Source organism: Myotis myotis, unplaced genomic scaffold, assembly GCF_014108235.1.
Source record: "Myotis myotis isolate mMyoMyo1 unplaced genomic scaffold, mMyoMyo1.p scaffold_m19_p_14, whole genome shotgun sequence".
Classification (NCBI taxonomy): Eukaryota; Metazoa; Chordata; class Mammalia; order Chiroptera; family Vespertilionidae; genus Myotis; species Myotis myotis.
Window position 1 is genome coordinate 33,688,155 of NW_023416318.1, and position 19,204 is coordinate 33,707,358.

General features: G+C 43.9%; 2 protein-coding genes across 3 annotated transcripts in view; one reads left to right on the forward strand and one right to left on the reverse strand.

Annotated features, from left to right (window-relative positions):
• The window catches only part of MTA3 (metastasis associated 1 family member 3), a 173,161-nt gene extending 172,373 nt beyond the window's left edge, over positions 1 to 788 (reverse strand). Inside the window, exon 1 of the mRNA XM_036334736.1 lies at positions 174 to 788. The gene's annotated coding sequence lies outside the window, so the exon portion shown is untranslated. The remainder of the gene's footprint in view (positions 1 to 173) is intronic.
• A 229-nt stretch (positions 789 to 1,017) lies between these two features.
• Positions 1,018 to 19,204, forward strand: part of KCNG3 (potassium voltage-gated channel modifier subfamily G member 3) — a 38,664-nt gene continuing 20,477 nt past the window's right edge. The window contains exon 1 of one of the 2 annotated variants that reach the window (XM_036334741.1): positions 1,018 to 2,361. In XM_036334741.1, the coding sequence (XP_036190634.1) occupies positions 1,706 to 2,361 (656 nt within the window). In that variant the 5' untranslated portion in view covers positions 1,018 to 1,705. The remainder of the gene's footprint in view (positions 2,362 to 19,204) is intronic. The other variant, XM_036334740.1, reaches the window with a different exon arrangement.

A 19,204-nucleotide genomic window follows, 5' to 3' on the forward strand; every position in this document is an offset into this window, starting at 1 on the left:
TGGGCACGAGACAATCCTACAAAATTACGAAAAGTGAAGGGCAAAGTAGAACCCTTCTTAGTAACCAGCTGGGTTACTCTCAGGTCAGATGACCGCACATCCCACCCAGCTCCACCCTTATTTTTTCTTCCAGTATTTGTTTTGCATTTAACATCGTTTGCCTTACGACTCACCTGTTTCAGCTCTGCGCGGGCTGGACTGCCGGTGTCAGATGTCGCGTGAATTGCTGGGAGCAGTTTAAAACAATCCCGGCCAAGAGGAACCCATTGTCTAGGCATGGACCAGAGCAGAGCACAGGGCAGTTCGCCCTGCGGAGTCTTCAGGGGTTCTTAGAGCTCCAAAGGCGGGTGCTGCAGCCAGCTTTGGGGTGCGCGGGGGCAATCAGGACTTTATGAAAAGGAGGGTGCAGACGAAGGCAATGAGCAACTCTGTTCTTGCCGATGGCAAGGCGATTCTCCCCAGACTTTCACCCCACTCTACAGCAAGAGTCACGATGGGGTCCGGGCGCTCTACCTGCAGGCGCCCTCTTAGGACCGGTGCCCCAGAAAGCGGGGGCCGGGGCCATTCTCCTCCGCGGGAGAGTGGCACCGAGGTTGGGCGTTGGGGTGTGTGGCCGCCCTCGGAGCACGCGGTACGTGATCTCCGCGCCGGGAGAGGAAGAGCAAAGTCGGCAAGGAAAGCAATTGCTGGGGTATCTTCTCTGAGAAATCAGAAACCGAGCTGTGTTCTGGATAGTTTCTGGAAAAAGCTCTCGTTTCAAACGCCGTCTGTCCCCGCCCCTCCAATCCCGCACCCCAGTCCTCACCCGTGCTTACCACGTTCCCTCCCTTTGGGGGCTGATAACGGGCTCTTGGGTACTGTCCAAGCCATCCCGATGGCCCCGGGCGGGACGCGGGAGCAGGTATCCCAGCCGCGGGGCTTGGCTCCCCCCTCCACCCGGGGGCTCCCCGCTCCTCACCTCCCCGCCCCGCGGACCCCTCCCGGCCACTGCGGGAGCGGAGAGGGAGGACGGCGTCACGAGGCGGGGAGCCCGAGGTCCAGGGCGGGGCGCCGGGGAATCCCAGCCGGAGCGAGCCCGGGAGGTGCGGGCGCGGGTGGGAAGAGGAGGGCGGCGCGCGTTGGGAGGTGAGCCGAGCGGAGCCGGGAGCCGAGGAGGCCCCGCCCCCGCCTCTCCGAGCCGGCTCCTCGCCGCCTCCGAAACCGCTCACTTTGCTTCTCGCCTCTGGACGGCGGCGGGGCGGTTGCCACATCCGCGTTCGGAGGGAGCGCCGAGGACCTGGAGCCATCCCGCGCCAGCTTCCCCTCTCGGCGCCCGCGCCCCTCCGGGGGGAACAGCGACCCCGCCTTGGAGAGGACACCCCGGCCTCTGCGGGGCGACCTCCCGGTCGCGAGGGGCGGCGGCTCTGAGCCTCGGTCGCCGCCAGCGGGGTGCAGAGCTGACGCCGGAGGGGACTCCCGGGACACCTGCAGGTACCGCGGCGCGGAGGGAGTGTCTCTAGGAGCGACGCTGGGCCGCCGGGGAGGCGAGAGCCCAGGGGTCCCCGGGTCGGCATAGAGCAGAAGAGGAGCGCGAGGCAGAGCGGGCCAGACCGCGCGCGGGCCCCGACGGCGCGCTCCTGGGTCGGCCCGCGGCCGGCAGACCCTGCGCAGCGGCGAGGGGGCGGCGGCGGCGCCCTCGGGCCTCGGGGCTTCGGGGCGGCCAGCCATGACCTTCGGGCGCAGCGGGGCGGCCTCCGTGGTGCTGAACGTGGGTGGCGCCCGGTACTCGCTGTCCCGGGATTTGCTGAAGGACTTCCCGCTGCGCCGCGTGAGCCGGCTGCACGGCTGCCGCTCGGAGCGCGACGTGCTCGAGGTGTGCGACGACTACGACCGCGAGCGCAACGAGTACTTCTTCGACCGGCACTCGGAGGCCTTCGGCTTCATCCTGCTCTACGTGCGCGGCCACGGCAAGCTGCGCTTCGCGCCGCGGATGTGCGAACTCTCCTTCTACAACGAGATGATCTACTGGGGCCTGGAGGGCGCGCACCTCGAGTACTGCTGCCAGCGCCGCCTGGACGACCGCATGTCCGACACCTACACCTTCTACTCCGCCGACGAGCCGGGCCGCGAGGAGCCGCGAGCCGGCGGCGCCGAGGCGGCCCCCTCCAGGCGCTGGCTGGAGCGCATGCGGCTGACCTTCGAGGAGCCCACCTCGTCGCTGGCCGCCCAGATCCTGGCCAGCGTGTCGGTGGTGTTCGTGATCGTGTCCATGGTGGTGCTGTGCGCCAGCACACTGCCCGATTGGCGCGCCGCGGCGGCCGACAACCGCAGCCTGGATGACCGGAGCAGGTACTCCGCCGTCCCTGGGAGGGAGCCCTCCGGGTAGGACGCACTGCTTCTTTGCCCGTTGCGTCCGTCCTGTCACGTCTGTCCGTCCCGGTCCTCGTCGGTCGCGTCTCTGTCCTGTATGCCTCGGGGCGGCCGAGCCAGTCTAGGTTTGGGGCCCAGCGAAGCCCCGGGCGCGGCCAGCAAGGGACGGGTTGGTGCTCACTCCCCATCCCCATTTCCCCGGCACGAGGGAGCGGCTCCGGTACATATCAGACGCCCCTCTCTTGGGTGACTCGCCAGGCATGGAGAGGGGTAGGTAGAGACAAGCCTCCCATCTTTGTCGTTTACTTTTGAGCAGTTCCCAACCGGTTAGTTAGGTTTCTGCAAACTTTTATTGGTAGGATTCGACAATTTAAAATTGAACCGAGAGCAGTTTGAATTATCTGCCGATTTGGGGTGGTATTTGAAAAGACGGTCTTGTTATTGTGAATGAGGTCTGCTCTACACTGTCCACACATTCTATGCACGCTGCTTAAAATGTCCTGTAATGGAATTGTTATGTTTGAAAGGAGATTGACTTAACTATAGACTCAGTCTAAGTAATGGATGTCATGCTCTTCTCTCTCCTTCTTCCCTACAAAGAATGGAGTTCACAGAGCGCCTGCCCACCATTGGGTACCAAAGATTTCACACTGTGACACGCAGAGGGATCTTCAGTGTGGAGAGGGGGAAAAACATCACATCACCTTGGGAGAGGAGAAACATCTAAACTGCTCCAAATCCAGAACCAGTATTTGAGTAGTTAATTTTTTTTTTAACTTTACTAGGATGAAAGGAAAATATTGAAATCTTTCCTTAGATCAACATTGGCTGAGTAAAGTTGGACTTTTAGAGGAGACTGCCTGTTTGGGCACAAATACAGAATTGCTTGTTTTGTTTTACCTTTGATACTGTTTTAAGATACCCCTCAACCCTTTTTTAAATTAGGTTGCGCCAGTTAATCTTTTCCTGATAGGCATGTGCATGTTTCTAATGGTGTTATTTCTCTGCCTTGATATTGCAGTGGGTGTTTTCCACATAATATTCTTCCTTTGGAGAGGAAACATTTTTTTTCTTATAAATCTGAGAAGTAAATAAAATTGTCTAGTACCATGGAGTGCATTACTGATATCTTGGCATGAAATCCAAGATACATGCTTTGGAAGGAAATTCATTAGAAAACTAATTTTGTTTAATGTATTAGGTTTTGAGTTTTCAATTTATCAATAAGAATTACTTATTTGGTACTACAACAGCACAGTTAAATTAATTTAGATACCTAAATACGTAAGTGCCTTTGATTCTTTTAGAGGGCCATAGGAAAATGATTGGCCTTGAAATGATTCATTAGTAATTGTAGAATTCTATAGTTAGTGAAGGTTTAAGCTACATTAGCAAAGGAAGCAGGAGAAATGAGTTAACTACGAATGTCTAGGGGAGTTGGCTAAACCAGTAATAAGCAAAAACAGTCAAATAAGCTGAATAATAATTTTTTGGGGGTGGGGTGCTTGGGGAGAAGGGAAGGGCAGTCTGGAGAGCTTAATGTAAAGCATTTGGAAAGAAATAGGAGACAAGGATAATAATGGAAGGGAGAGAAAGAAAGGGGGGAGAGAGAGAGAGAGAGAGAGAGAGAGAGAGAGAGAGAGAGAGAGAGAGGCAGAGAGAGACCAAAAAGGGAAGAGACAGATGGAAAAGAAGAAGACTGCAAAAGAAGTGAAGAAAGAAGATAAGAGTACTGCTTAATTTGTGTATATGTATTTCATGTATGTATATAATTATTCAAGTCAGAACTGTTTCCTAGATACGCAGATATTTCAGGCAAAAGCATCTTTTTCTTGGCTTAATGGCCCAGTTTTAAGCTTCACTTTGATGGTAGGTATATGGAAATCAGTATCTGTAATGCCAAACAGGTCAACTGAAGGATGACTGGATGACTGAGGAGGTTGCACATTACAGAGGGACCCTCCACAGGCCTCCTCCAACCCCGAGGGCCCTAAACTGGCACTATATCTCAACGCCTGCTTGCTTATGGTTGCTGAAATTAGTCTTTCTAAAACAACATTCTGATCATTGGTTATATTTGACATCTACCAAATAAAGTCAGAACTTCTGTCTTGGCCTTCAAGGCTAATGTCACAATATGTCTTCTTTTTTTCTTTCTTTAACAGCCCATTGTAATTTTTTTTTAAAAAAATATATTTCATTGATATTTTACAGTAAGTAAGGAAGAGGGATAGAGAGTTAGAAACATTTAGCCCATTGTAATTTGCAAGAATCTTTTGAGTATCTGCTGTGTTCAAGGCATAGTTGGTGTTTCAAATATTGTAACTTTTTTTTTAAAGAAAAGGTGTCAAGTTGGTGATGTAGGAATCAGAGAGTTGACCAACAGTTGAGTTGTTCAGAGAAGGCCTTCAAGGTGTGGGAGGATGGAAACAAGCCATCTTTGGAAGGTTGAAGAGGTTGTGCACTGCCCAACATAGGAGAAGGTATTATTTATATAAACTACAGTGTTCGCAACCTGTACAGCCATGTGTGCCACCTGGGAACGAAATAAGGAGAATTTTCCAGGTGAAAGAAACAGCATGGACATAGGCTTGAAATTTGTATAATATGTTCAGTGGGTATGAATCCAGTGAAGGAGTGAGAGGTCGATGAGAGCAGATGCTAGAAGGGCTGTAATGAGAGGGTGAATAGTTTTGTTTTACAAGCAGTGGTTAGTCTTTGATGGGTTTGGGGTGACTGGGTTATGTGTGTAAAATGACATCAGGAGTTTTGCACTGTTGATTGGAGATGGGGGAGATTGAAAACAGGAGGATGAGTTTGGAGATCTATCCAGAGGAGGGAATGAGAGCTTGGATTGCTTTGAGGTAGTGAGAATGGAGAAGAAATGACAACTCTGGGAGATATTAGGAAGAATCAAAATTAATCTAGGGCATTGGAAGGATACAGGCTCAGGGACTGATTAAATGGGCTTCTAGGAGCTAGGAGTACTTCCGCCACCTGCAGGCTCCATTTGTCCAGACTGGCCTGCTCCCTTGTTCCCAGACCATACTGTGCATTTCCTTGCCTATTGAAACTGGATCATACATCAAGCCCAGCTCAGATGCTATTTCTCTTTTGAAGCCTTTTCTGATTACCCTAGTAAATGTGATTTTCCTTCTGAATTTCTTGAGGGATTGCTTACTTGTGCTACTTATTTGGCATCTATAATATCCTTTCTAGCATGGTCATTATTTTTTCAAATAAACATGTCCTAGCTCCTAAACTAGATGAGTTGAAAATCCCTAGGAGGCAGCTAAATTCTCTTATACTATTTATTATGAGAGCATCTTCTAGGGAAAAAAATGTTTATCCCAGCACAATAAATACTACTGTTTATATTACATTTCAGAATATAACCTTCCAGGAATATATCTTCTCTTGCAGAGATTGAAGAGCTGTGTGGAATAGGGCTGTGGCCTTCGGATGGCCCACGTCTTAGTTGAGGACAGTGGGATCCTGTGCTAGAGTGAGAAAAGTCTATTAAATCAAAGAACAGTTATTTATGATGTACTTACTGTGCAAAAGAAGTAACAATATGATTTCTTTTTATCGGCTTTTTGAAATTGTGGAATGGCACACAATCTGAAGTTTGGAAGAAATCTTGAGAGGTTTTTCAAATCAGTAATTTAAAAAATCTGTGGATGGATATGGTCTTTTAAATTGATTGGGTTTAAATGATAGTTTAAAGCCCATAAGCTACCAAAGCAAGCCTTTCTCCATTACCCACCCATTCAGTTCTTTCATGCAACCAAAGTTATTTTCTGTCATTTCAAAGACATTTTATATATTTACAAAGCATATCATATATATTTTCAAAATAAACAAACAAACAAAAAACCCACAGCATGATAACACTGCCCTGAAACTTGCTTTATTAACTAACCAACATGTCATGGAAATTGTTCCATCTACATATATAAAAGCCTAAGTGACCGTTCGACCTTTCAACTCGTAGCTGTGACATGCAACTGACCACCAGGGAGCAGATGCTCAATGCACAGGCATGGAAACATGGAACAGACTGATGAATCTCAGAGGGAAGGGGGAAAGGGGAGGATGAGAAGAGATTAACCAAAGATCTTATATGTATACTAGAGGGCCGGTGCACGAATGATTTGTGCACCTGTGGGGTCTCTAGGCCTGGCCTGTGGGGATTGGGCTGAAACCGGCAGTCTGACATCCCTTGAGGAGTCCCGGATTATGAGAGGGCCTTTAGTATGAGTATAAAGAGCTGTCTGATTCTCTTATACAGCTGCATAATATTCCTTTGTGTAGAATAATTTCTAGATATTTGTATTGTTTCTTGTGTGTAGGATATGCTGTAGTGAATATCCTTGTGCATGTGCATTATTTTGCTTTTATGAAAGTATATCCATAGGCTAACTTCCTGAAAGTTAAGTCATAGGGCATGTACACTTTTAATTTTCATAGATAATTCCAAATTGCTCTAAAAAATATTATATCAGTTTATACTTCCACCAGCAATATGTGAGAAAGTATATTTCTTCATAATCTACAAAGTGTCAATTGTGCTTTTATTCTTTATCATGCTGAAAGGTGAAAAATGATATCTAGTAGCTATAATTTATTTTTGCCTTATTTTGAGTAAAAGTACATCTTTTTAAAAAATACTTTTATTGATTTCTTTTAGAGAGAGAGGAAGGGATGTGAGAGCAAAACATCGATCAGCTGCCTCCCACATGCTCCCCACTGGGGATCGAGCCAGAAACCCTGACATGTGCCCTGACCTGGAATTGAACCAGCCACCTCTCTGTTTCCAAACAGCTGAGCCACACTGGCCAGGGCAAATTGTGCATCTTAACATTTATTTCGGGGGTCCTTTATCTTACCTTTTGGTGAGCTGTTTTACCTCTTGTCATTTTTGTCAATGACTTTCATAGTTAGAAGATTAAAAAAAAAAAGAAATTAGCCCTTTGTTTATGATATGAATTGCAAATATTTTGTTCTCTCATTTAGGATCCCATTAAAAGCAAACCGTATTTGCCTAGAACATAGTAGCTGTACTTGGAATATCTATTTACTGAGAAAAAGACACATAAATGATTTTTTTTTTTTTTTTTTTTTTTTTTTTTTTTTTTAAATATATTTTATTGATTTTTTACAGAGAGGAAGGGAGAGAGATAGAGAGTTAGAAACATCGATGAGAGAGAAACATCGATCAGCTGCCTCCAGCACATCTCCCACTGGGGATGTGCCCGCAACCCAGGTACATGCCCTTGACCGGAATCGAACCTGGGACCCTTCAGTCCGCAGGCCGACGCTCTATCCACTGAGCCAAACCGGTTTTGGCCACATAAATGATTTTTAAGAACTGTGAATTGTAATCATCTGTCAATCATTTCTTGACTGCTGGCACTGTACCAGACACTGTGGATACAGAGGTACATAGACAGGGTTTCTGCTCTCATGGAGCTGGTGGCTCTGAGAGGGGAGATAGACAACAAAGTCAACAAATAAATAAGAATTTCAGATAGAGCCCTGGCTGGTGTGGCTCAGTTGTTTGAGCATCATCCTGTGTACCAAAAGGTCACTGGTTTGATTCCTGGTCAGGGCACATTACCAGATTGCAGTCTTGATCCAGTTGGGGAGGCAGCCTGATTAATGTTTCTCTTTCATGTTGATGTTTCTTTCTCTAAAACAATCCATAAAACATATTTAAAAAAAAGAATTTCAGATAGTAAAAGAAAATGAGTCTAGAATGCATAGGATGTGAGGAGGCAGCGTGGCCTGAGACCTGAATGATGAGAAAGACTGGCCTTGGAAAAGGCAGGGAGAGTGTTCGGGACACAGGGAGCAGCAAATGCACAGGCCCTGAGAAAGCAGTGAGCTTGGCTTGTCAACAGAATAGAAAAGGAAGGCCCATGTGGGCCAGCATTTAGTCCTAAGGAAGGGAGAGGGGTAGATGAGACTTGAAGGAGGCAGGACCTATCAGACGGCCTGTGTGCCCTGGGAAGGAGTTTGGCTTTTATTCCAAGCGTGACAGCTAAGACTTTGGAAGGTTTTAAAGCAAAAGGAAGATAGGATCTGATGTATTTTAAAAACACTAGTGACCCCTGGGTCGAGAATGCCCCGAGGGGGCAACAGTAGAGGTGGCAATACCTGGCAGGTGGGATAATGTGGGGCTCGATACAGGGGAGTAGTACTCCCCTGAAGATGGTGAGAAGTGATTGGATTTAGGTAAAAATGTGGATGCTGCTATTGATGACTCATTTGCCAGTGCTAGACAATATGTGAGGTATCATTTATTGGATGAAGGGGTGTTAGGACCCACAGACATTAGGGTCCCTCTTGCTTAACTGCCTTGACCCACATGTAGTGAGCTGGGAATCCAGTTCTTTTCTCTGTAGGGTCTGCTTCCCATTTGGGGTATTGTGAGGAGAAGGCGCTAGAGGAGGGATCTCCTGAGGGTGGATGGGAGAGGGATCATGTACCATTTTCCTTTTTGTACAACCAAAAGCATCTCATTGAGAAAACTGCCCGCCCCTTCTGTTAAAGATCTTTGGTGAAAACATTCACAACTTCCCTTCGTGTACAATTCTGATAACTAATCTTAGAATGATGATGCTCTTAATGTTATATCTGATTGATAAGGCAAACTGAAGATTTTTCAGGCAATTTGACTTCTAGTAACATTTGAGTAATCATTTCAACACTGCCAGAGAGATTAATGTTCTTTTGGTATTTGAACATATACACCAGTAGTCATCTTTTAAAGTTACTAAGCATTGCTGCCTGTTTCATAAAACGATGCTGTTTGCTTGTCAGAACTCTGAGAAAGAGGGTGAGATGTAAAGTAGCTGTCCTTTTTACTTTTTGGTCCCTTTTGCCCCTGAACTTCTGTCCCCTCAGTCAGTCTCAGCAGCGGTGTTCTCTTTTGAGTTTAAAATCTCTGTAGCATGCAAGGTCTTGCTGTGGTTTTAATCTGTTTTTTTTTAGAAATTATTTCCAACAGTTGCTTTGTGTTGGAACTTTGATCTTTAATTTGTATTGCTTTATGTTGTGGTGGTGAGAATTTGAGGAGATGTAAAGATGTTAAGATTTCTTGTAATGTTATTTTAAGCCCAAGTTTAAAAAATGAAATCATCACAATGAAACACCAGCTGATGGAAATTTTTTTTTTTTAATTATTTCTTCAAAGAAACCCTCAGCTGGCGATGGAAATTTAAAAACCAATCGTATTATTTATGTTGCCTTGTAGGCTAGTATTACATAAATCCAATAGGTTTTTAAGTACTTTAAAAATAAAAAGCAGTCTTTGAAACTGAAGATGGAAGTCTCAGTGATTTTACTTTGCAGATAAGGTGGATATTTTCAGAAGCCATTAATTAAAAGATCTCTGATAGTATTGAACATAACCCAGACCTCAGTTAAATTCTATTCTTTCATAGTGGACTGTTTCTTTTAATATGTCGAAAGAGTTTTTCTACCTGCTGCCAATTTTAGAGTTCAGTGGTAGCTTTCTTTTGTCAATACCTTTTCTTAATCAAGGTGCTTTCCCCCTCTCTTTTAGTAAGCAAGTCATCATCAACATTTTTTCTCTTGATTTTTAAAAAAAATGAAAACTTTGCTCATTGGGAAAAAAGTATGGTTCTAAGGGTTATGAAGTGAAGAGTAATCATGCCCCTTTCTTCTCACTCCCATTACCTAGTTTCTGAGTATTCTTCCAGAAATTTTCTATACACGTACAAACATACACACTCTTTCACACATATGCATATCTATACTAATAAAAGGGTAATATGCTAATTAGATCAGACATCTTCCAGACATCCATCCAGATGTCCTTCTGGACAAAGCCACGGTGGCAGGGGTCGAGGCAGAGGCGGTTAGGGGCGACCAGGCCAGCAGGGGAGGGCAGTTAGGGGTGACCGGGCTGGCAGGGGAGGGCAGTGATGGGCGACTGGGCCGGCAGGGGAGGGCAGTTAGGGGTGACCGGGCCAGCAGGCAGAGGTGGTTAGGGGCTATCAGGCTGGCAGGGGAGGGCAGTTAGGGGCATCAGGCAGTCAGGCAGAGTGGTTAGGGGTGATCAGGCAGGTAGGCAGGTGAGCGGTTAGGAGCCAGCGGTCCCAGATTGTGAGAGGCATATCCCCTGAGGGGTCCTGGATTGGAGAGTGTTCAGGCTGGGCTGAGGGCCCCCTGCCGGTGCACGAATTTCATGCACAGGCCTCTCTCTCTATATAAAAGGCTAATATGCTAAGTGTCCATCTGGGTAATGATGTAACATAGCACTGCTTGGCTTCCTCTTTCTAGCAGCTAGCTTCCTTACAGTTTCTTCAGTCCAGGAACACGGCTTCCTTTATAGCCAGGTGGAAACATTTCACATTGTAACCAAATGTCTGTGAAGTGTTTTCACGTGCCTCATCTCATCTGATCTTCACAGAAGTCCTGGAGTAGGTAGATAGGAGACTCGGTAGAATCCTATTTTCTTTTCATTAGCTGGAAAACGGAGATTTAGAAACTTGACCCTACTGAAAAGAAGTAAGAAATGGTGGACCTTGAAAATGACTTCGGGTTTTCTCACTGCACAGAATACAATCAAACACTGCTGCAGTTAAATATTTTACCCTTTGTTCTCCCTGCATGATCTACAATAATAATCTGCTCCGTGTTGATATTTACTGCTGTGTTGCTGACAATTACCTGAGAGAGAAGTTGGGGTGCCAAACTGGGCTGGAAAATGTTTAGCTACATCAGAAAGCAGGTCTAATTAAGCAAGTTTATTCTACATCTATAAAAGGCTAAGTTGACTTGTGCATGCGTGATACATATAAAGCTCTTGCTGGCACCAATTGCACACATGTGTTTCTATCTGTCATTGTCGATCGTGAATTTGGTTGACACTCTATTATAAATAGAGAAAGGGTGAATAGCGATATTAAAATATTTCTTCTAATTAATTTCCTTTCAATGTGCACGAATTTGTGCACCGGGCCGCTAGTATAATTACATTTACACATTATATAGATGTAAAAGAATTTATAAATGGGATCATTCTATAATCTCATTTATCAGTTTAAAAATATGTTTTTATTGGTTTTTAGAGAGAGAGGAAGGGAGAGGGATAGAGCAATAGAAACACTGATGAGAGAGGAACATCATTGATTGGTTGCCTACTGCATGCCCCCTACCAGGGGTTGAGCTTCGACCTCTTGGTTCTTGAGTCGATGCTCAACCACACCTGCTGGGAAGCAGTTTTCGTTTTTCACTTAATATCTTGGAACTCTTTCCATATCAGTTTGCATAAATCTTCCTCATTCTTTGAAAATCTGTATAGTATGTATACTATACTATAGTATGGATAGGTCATAATTCATTCAACAAGTGTCTGTCCAGTAAATAATAGTAATGGCTTTAATAGGCAATATTTAATGAGTAGTACTTAACCTATGCTAGTCACCTGTTAAGTTTTCACATGTATTTAGTCATCTAAGTCTCATAGCAGGCTTGTAAAGTAGTACTGTTATTATCCCCATTTTATGACTGAGTTTAGATAGATGAAGTAATATGTCCAAACTCACATATTAAGTGGTGACCTGGTATTTGATATACATGTCCCTGCTTTACTCTGCTGTGAAATGGTTAGTTTGACTCTAGTTTTTAAAAAATGCAAATAGTGGTGCAGAACACAATCTTTTTCACAGATCTTTGCAAATTGATTTGTGAGTATAAGTTGTATAAATTCCAAAGGGGGAAAATGGCTGAGTCAAAAGGATGAATGAAATCTAGCACTACTCTTTATGAATAATAATAGCTATTATAAAAATGCAATTAATACTGAATAGAATACTAATATTACTAATATTTTAATGGCAAACACTTGGAAATAGCCTTTTAAAAATATAACAGCTTTTTGAGATGTAATTCACATACCATCGAGCTCACCTTTTAAAGTGCACAAGTCAGTGGCTTTTAGCATATTCATGGAGTTGTGTAGCCATCACCACCCATACTGTTTTAAACATAATGGTTTGGTGGTGTATTTGAAGGAGTATATAATGTTTACATGAATGGCTAAGAAAGGGATGTGGGCATTTTGGCTGGGCAGGTGAATCAGACAAAGCAACAGGCAAAATATTTGTGTTTGAATTAATTAATTTGTGAGCTGGTTGGTTTTGTTGGAGTGTTTGGAATAGTTATGCATATTTCTATTTTCTTAGCTTGAGAGTTGCAAGAACTCCTCAACTTTTGCTTTTACTTGCAAAGGGAGGTACTAGTATGTAATTGAGGCAACCGTCTAACTTATCAGACAAAAAATATGTTAAAGGAAAAGGATATGATGGAAAGAACCTAGAAATTGTAGTTTGGAGATTTCCCTGGACAGTTAATTCACTGCCCTACTCTGGGCCTGTCCTGTCACCTGTGAAGTGGAGGTAGCATACAGAGGGTCAAATGAAAGAATGAAGACTGAACCCTCAACAGTAAGCTAAATTTCCTTAGGTCTTTATCTTTCCCTGTTTCACGGTTTATCTTTTTTTCAGATTGCATATGATTATGTCTTAGCTCCCTTTTAGTATAGAAGTTCTTGAGAATGGAAATTCTGTGCTTCACAACACATAGTTCAATGCCTTGAACATGGATAGGCACTTATTTATTTAGATTTCAGAGAGGAAGGGAGAGGAAGAGAGAGATGGAAACATCAATATTGAGAGAGAATCATTGATCAGCTGCCTCCTGCACACCCAACACTGGGGATTGAGCCCACAACCCAGGCATGTGCCCTGATCCAGAATTGAACCATGACCTCCTGGTTCATAGGTCCACACTTAACCATTGGCTCAGTATATATTTTTAAATGAGTTATACATGTGAAAGACCCATGCAAATACAGCAGCATCTTAATTTTTGATAGGAGACAACTCATAAATTGTCTTCAACCTAAGAAATCAATTGCAAATTGGTTTTATTGCTCCCAGTCATTTATTCATTAAGTTCAACAAACATTTATTGAGTGATTACCAAGTATGAGACTTTTTTTAAAGTAAACTTTTATGAAATATAAATTACAGGAGCATGCACACATAAGTGTACAGCTGAATGAATTTTGGTAAACACATCCATGTAACCAGGACTCAAACACAGAACTAGATCCCTGCCAGCACCCAGAGGCCTCTTTCATGCCCCTTTCTGAGTCACTAACCCCTCAAGTGTATCCTGATCTCACACTATAAATGAATCTACTTGTTTTTGAACTTTACACATAGAATTATGTAGTATATCTTCTTTATTTTTAAATTAAATTTTATCAGGGTGACATTGGTCAACATGAACATATAGGTTTCATGTGTGGATTTGTAAGTTACAAAATCTGTATATAGCACCATATGTCTACCACCCAAAGTCAAGGCTTCTCCTGTCGCCTCATATTAGGACTCCCTTCTCCCCACCATCCCCTGGCAACCACCTCACTGCTGTTTGTATTCATATGTTTCAGTTTTATATCCCACCTCTGAGTGAAATTGTATGGCTCTTAGCTTTTTCTGTCTGACTTATTTCACTTAGCACAATGTTCTCAAAGTCCATCCATGTTATTGTAAATGACGCTATTTCATCCTTTCTCAGGCTGAGTAGTATTCCATTGTGCATAGGTACCACGTCTTCTTTTTTAGGTGCTAGGGAGATGGCAGTGAACAAAACAGGGCCCCTGCCCTCAAGAGCCAGCTATTCTAATAAATAAATATGCCATATGTGGAGGTAAATACCATGAAGAAATAAAGCAGAATAAGGCATTTACAGAGTAAGTATGAGCCATGGTCAGGAAAGGCCTGTCTGATAAGGCGATACAAGGGCCAGAGGGATGCAGGAGGTGCCCGGGAAGATATCTGGGCGAGAGAGTTCCAGGCACAGAGTGTAACCCCCTGAGTTGGGCGTGCCGTTGATCTAATAGCAAGGAAGCAAGTGGTAAGGAATTGGGGGCAAGGTAGGGGAAAGTAGATCTTGTACAGCCTTAGAGATGCACCAACTAAAAGGATTTATTTTTGATAGTCTTCTTTGTTAAAAGAGAAAATGGTAAGTACTTTGGATTTGCATATGAATGTGGGTTTTAAGCAGAAGACATAATTTGACTTAATTTTAAAAGATCACTGTGGCCTGGTGTGGAGGCAAGAGGAGAACCAGTGATGTCTTTAGGACACCCTTTCACCTTGACACTCCCAGGGCTGCCTTGGGTCCTGGGTACAGGCAGATAATGGCCATGTTGATCCAGGTTGTGGTGGCAGTTCCCCCCCCCCCCCCACCACTCCCCCTTCATTTTTTGGGTAAAGATACTATTGTAATTGGCCAAGTTTGCCTCTGACATTCTTTTTTTTTTTTTTTTTTTTAATATATTTTATTGATTTTTTACAGAGAGGAAGGGAGAGAGATAGAGAGTCAGAAACATCGATGAGAGAGAAACATCGACCAGCTGCCTCCTGCACACCTCCTACTGGGGATATGCCCGCAACCAAGGTACATGCCCTTGACCGGAATCGAACCTGGGACCTTTCAGTCCACAGGCCGACGCTCTATCCACTGAGCCAAACCGGTTTCGGCTTTTTTTTGATATCATTCTATGACACGGATTTCTACTTGTCCTTCACACCCTGTTGCAGGACTGGTGGGTGGTCCAGAGACTATGGTCTGCATACAATTCAGAGGCTCAGCCTGTTTTTGTACAGCCCCTGAGCTAAGAACGTAAAAAACATTTTTAAATGGTGAAAACACACACACACACCCAAGAAACAAAAGAAGAATACTGTTTTATGACTTGTGAAAATTATCTGACATTCAAATTTTAGTGTCCACAAATAGAGTTTTATTGGAGCATAGCCATGCTAATTCATTTACATGCTGTCTATGGCAGCCTTCCCGCTACTTCAGCAGAGTTGAATAGTTGCAACAGAGACGGAATGGCCTGCAAAACTTACAACATCTGGTGCTTTGCAGGATAGGAGTGTCACCCCCCCTGGTCTGTAATGGTCTGTCACAAGGCCCTGGCCTTCCCAGCTGTGCTTCCTCAGGCACATTCTTTTCTAAGCCTGAGTTTCTTTATGTGTAAAATAAGGATAATGATAGTACCTCTGTTTTGAGAATTGAGGATCCAGGATTTGATTACTAATTCTTGTCTTCTAACCAGCTTGATGCCCCAAACTCTGCCTTTGGGTCTCAGTGAGGCCCACCCTGACTCAGATTGTTCTATTTTCCCAAAGAACTTTCCCTAACCACATTGTACTATTCAATCATGGCAGTTCTGGTGAGTGGAGGCTTTTATTAATATTTATGGTTGGTATGGGAAATCAAGTACTTATAAATTAGGGATGGTCTGTATTGATTTCAGATTACAGGTTTAGAGTTACCTGTTTACTCTGCATTGTTAAATGTGAGAGGTGGGTGGGAAGGGATGGATGATCAAAACTAGGATTCATCAGATAGGTCCTATTAAATTGGGGACTGTGTTTTTGTAACATGTTAAGCGTTTATGATTTTATAGGAAATAAAATGGGAAGTTCATTTAAAAATAGGAAGTGAGTCATATTTACTAATATACGAATAACGCCTTGAGGTTATATAACCAAGACGGTCTTTGCCCTCCCTCCCTAGCAGCTTCCCGTACATTCGGAGGAAGAGCTAGCATCCTGAATGAGGATAAGGTGAGATGATACGGCTGTACCAAGAGCACAGGTTTGGGAGCAGGGCAACCTTGGGTGTCATGGAAGGGCTTCTGGTGTATAGCCTCATTTAAGTCTACGCTGCTTTCCCGAGTGCCAGGCACAGGAACACAATGGAAGTGGCAGAGGCACTAAACCGTGTTAGGAGTTGTATTCTCTACCACCACTTACAGTTTAAAAAAAAAGTTTCGCCTAAGAATGCCCTTGACAAAGCAATCAAAACTGTTAATTGTATTACACCCTGACTTCTAACTACATATTGTAAAATCTTCTGTGTGATGAAGTGGGAAGTTGCAGAAAGCACTCTGCTACAGACAGAAATACTGAGGCTGCCTCGAGGGAAAGCTCTGGTGCAGTTGGCTGAGTTGCAAGCTAAACTAGCAGCTTTTTCATGAGACACCATTTTTATTTGAAAGAATGATAGACAAACTGTGGTTATTTAGACCTGAGTATATAGCAGACATTTTCTCATAAGTGAATTAGGTGAGTCTGTCACTTTAAGAAAAACAACAGACAGTATTTGTTGCCAATGATAAAATTTGAGATTTCAAGTAAAAAATAGACATTTAAAAACTTGAATCTGCCATTGCATGCTTGCCAACTTCCCAATACTTAACAACTTTTCTTCTGTGATTGGTGATGATATTAATCAGTGTGATTTGTAAAATATCACAAAATGAAATGTGTTAACATTGGAAGGTCTGCATCCATCATTCAATAATCATCCTGAATGACTAATACTTGATGTTACAAAACAATGTGAGGGCAAAAAGATCCACTCTGAGTGTCAGAGGACCCATGGACTTTAATGTAACCAAATACCAAAAGTTCAGTTATATGATTTGTTTCCACATGGCTACTAACCTTTAAGAAACTGCCACTTTATGCATTTTGGTGTAGTATAAAACAGTATATCCACATTTATCAGAAAAGGCTATTAAAGTGTTCTTCCCTTTTTCAATTACCTTGTTTTTGTGAGGCTAAATTCTCTTCATATACTTTAAAATATAGCACAACATATTTTTTTTTCAATTAAATCTTTATTGTTCAGATTATTACATTAGTTACTCTTTTTTCCCACCATAACTCCCCTCCCCCCAGTTCCCACCCCACCCTCCGCCCTCACTCCCCACCCACTGTCCTCATCCATAGGTTCACGATTATTGTCCAATCTCTTCCCTCACCCCCAACCCCTTCCCCCCCAAGAATAGTCAGTCCATCCCCTTTCTATGTCCCTGATTCTATTACAATCACCAGTTCATACTGTTCATCAGATTATTTATTCACTTGATTTTTAGATTCACTTGTTGATAGATGTGTATTTGTTGTTCATAATTTGTATCTTTACCTTTATCTTCTTCTTCCTCTTCTTAAATGATACCTTTCAGCATTTCATATAATACTGGTTTGGTGGTGATGAACTCCTTTAGCTTTTTCTTATCTGTGAAGCTCTTTATCTGGCCTTCAGTTCTGAATGATAGCTTTGCTGGATAAAGTAGTCTTGGTTGTAGGTTCTTGGTATTCATCACTTTGAATATTTCTTGCCACTCCCTTCTGGCCTGCAAAGTTTCTGTTGAGAAATCAGCTGACAGTTGTATGGGTACTCCCTTGTAGTTAACTGATTTTCTTTCTCTTGCTGCTTTTAGGATTCTCTCTTTGTCTTTTGCTCTTGGCATTTTAATTATGATGTGTCTTGGTGTGGTCCTCTTTGGATTCCTTTTGTTTGTGGTTCTCTGTGCTTCCTGGACTTGTAAGTCTATTTCTTTCACCAGGTAGGGGAAGTTTTCTGTCATTATTTCTTCAAATAGGTTTTCAATATCTTGCTCTCTCTCATCTTCTGGCACCCCTATAATTCTGATGTTGGTACGCTTGAAGCTGTCCAAGCGGCTCCTTACACTATCTTCGTATTTTTGGATTCTTTTTTCATTTTGCTTTTCCGGTTGGGTGTTTTTTGCTTCTTCGTATTTCAAATCTTTGACTTGATTCTTGCGACCCTTTGGTCTGCTGTTGGGAGTCTATATAATATTCTTTATTTCAGTCAGTGTATGCTTAATTTCTAGTTGGTTCTTTATCACAACATCGAGGGTCTCATTAGATTTCTTGAGGATCTCACTACATTTATCAGCAGTCTCACCAGTCTTTTCGAGGGCCTTATTAAATTTATCGGCGGCTTCTAGACAGTTCTTTAAAGACCTTAAAAGTGTGGTTTTGAACTCTATATCCAACAGTTTGCTTTCCTCCAATTCTGTTGTTTGTGTCCTGTTTCTTTGTCTTGGCATTTTTTATGCTTCGCTGTGTCGATAGAGTGCCTTTCTGTGCTAAGTGTCCCAATTACCTGAGGTAGACACTCTTGGTGCACCCCCTTGTGGGCTTTGTGCACAGTCTTGTTGTAGTTAAGCCTTGATTGTTGTAGTTATCACTGTGAGGAATTGACCTCCAGGCCAATTGGCTGTGAGAATCAGCTGTGTCTGCAGCGGGAGAACTTCTGTGCTGGAGACACCCCTCTGGGGCTAGACTTGCTTAGATGGGGCTTTGGTGCTCACTGAGTCTGCCCCTGAGTGTGTCTTTTATGGTTCCACTCTTACCTCTGGGCTTCCTGGCTCCTGGATCTCTAGGGAGGTGCTAATCTAGCCTTTGCCTGAGGCTATCCAGCAAAAGTCTCCCTGCAGGGCTTGGGCGGGGCGGGTCCCATGGGATCAACAGGGCGGGGTTAGCAATTATGGCTGCTCTCAGTCTTGCCCTCAGAGGCTCTGCTTCTCAGTGTCCCAGTAATTGCTGCAAGCCCCACGGAGAGAAAGCTGCCCTAGGGTTCTGAGCGATGCCAGACAGTCCCACTTCTCCCGTATGAGTCTGGGTCCCTAGAGACTCGTCTGGAACTAGAGCTCAGAGCCTGAGACTCCCTCCCAATTGAAAACAACAACCGCGCCCTCAGCCGCCAGCCTGCTCCGCATGCACTCCGCACCTTACTATTTTACTTCAGCACTGCGCCTCCTCTGAGTCTTGGTATGTTTTTCTCTTTCCTCCTAGTTGTAGAACTTCCACTCAGCCAGCCTTCCTGTGGTTCTGGATGATGTCCGTTCCGTCTTTTAGTTGTATTTTTTTTTTTTTAAATATATTTTATTGATTTTTTACAGAGAGGAAGGGAGAGAGAT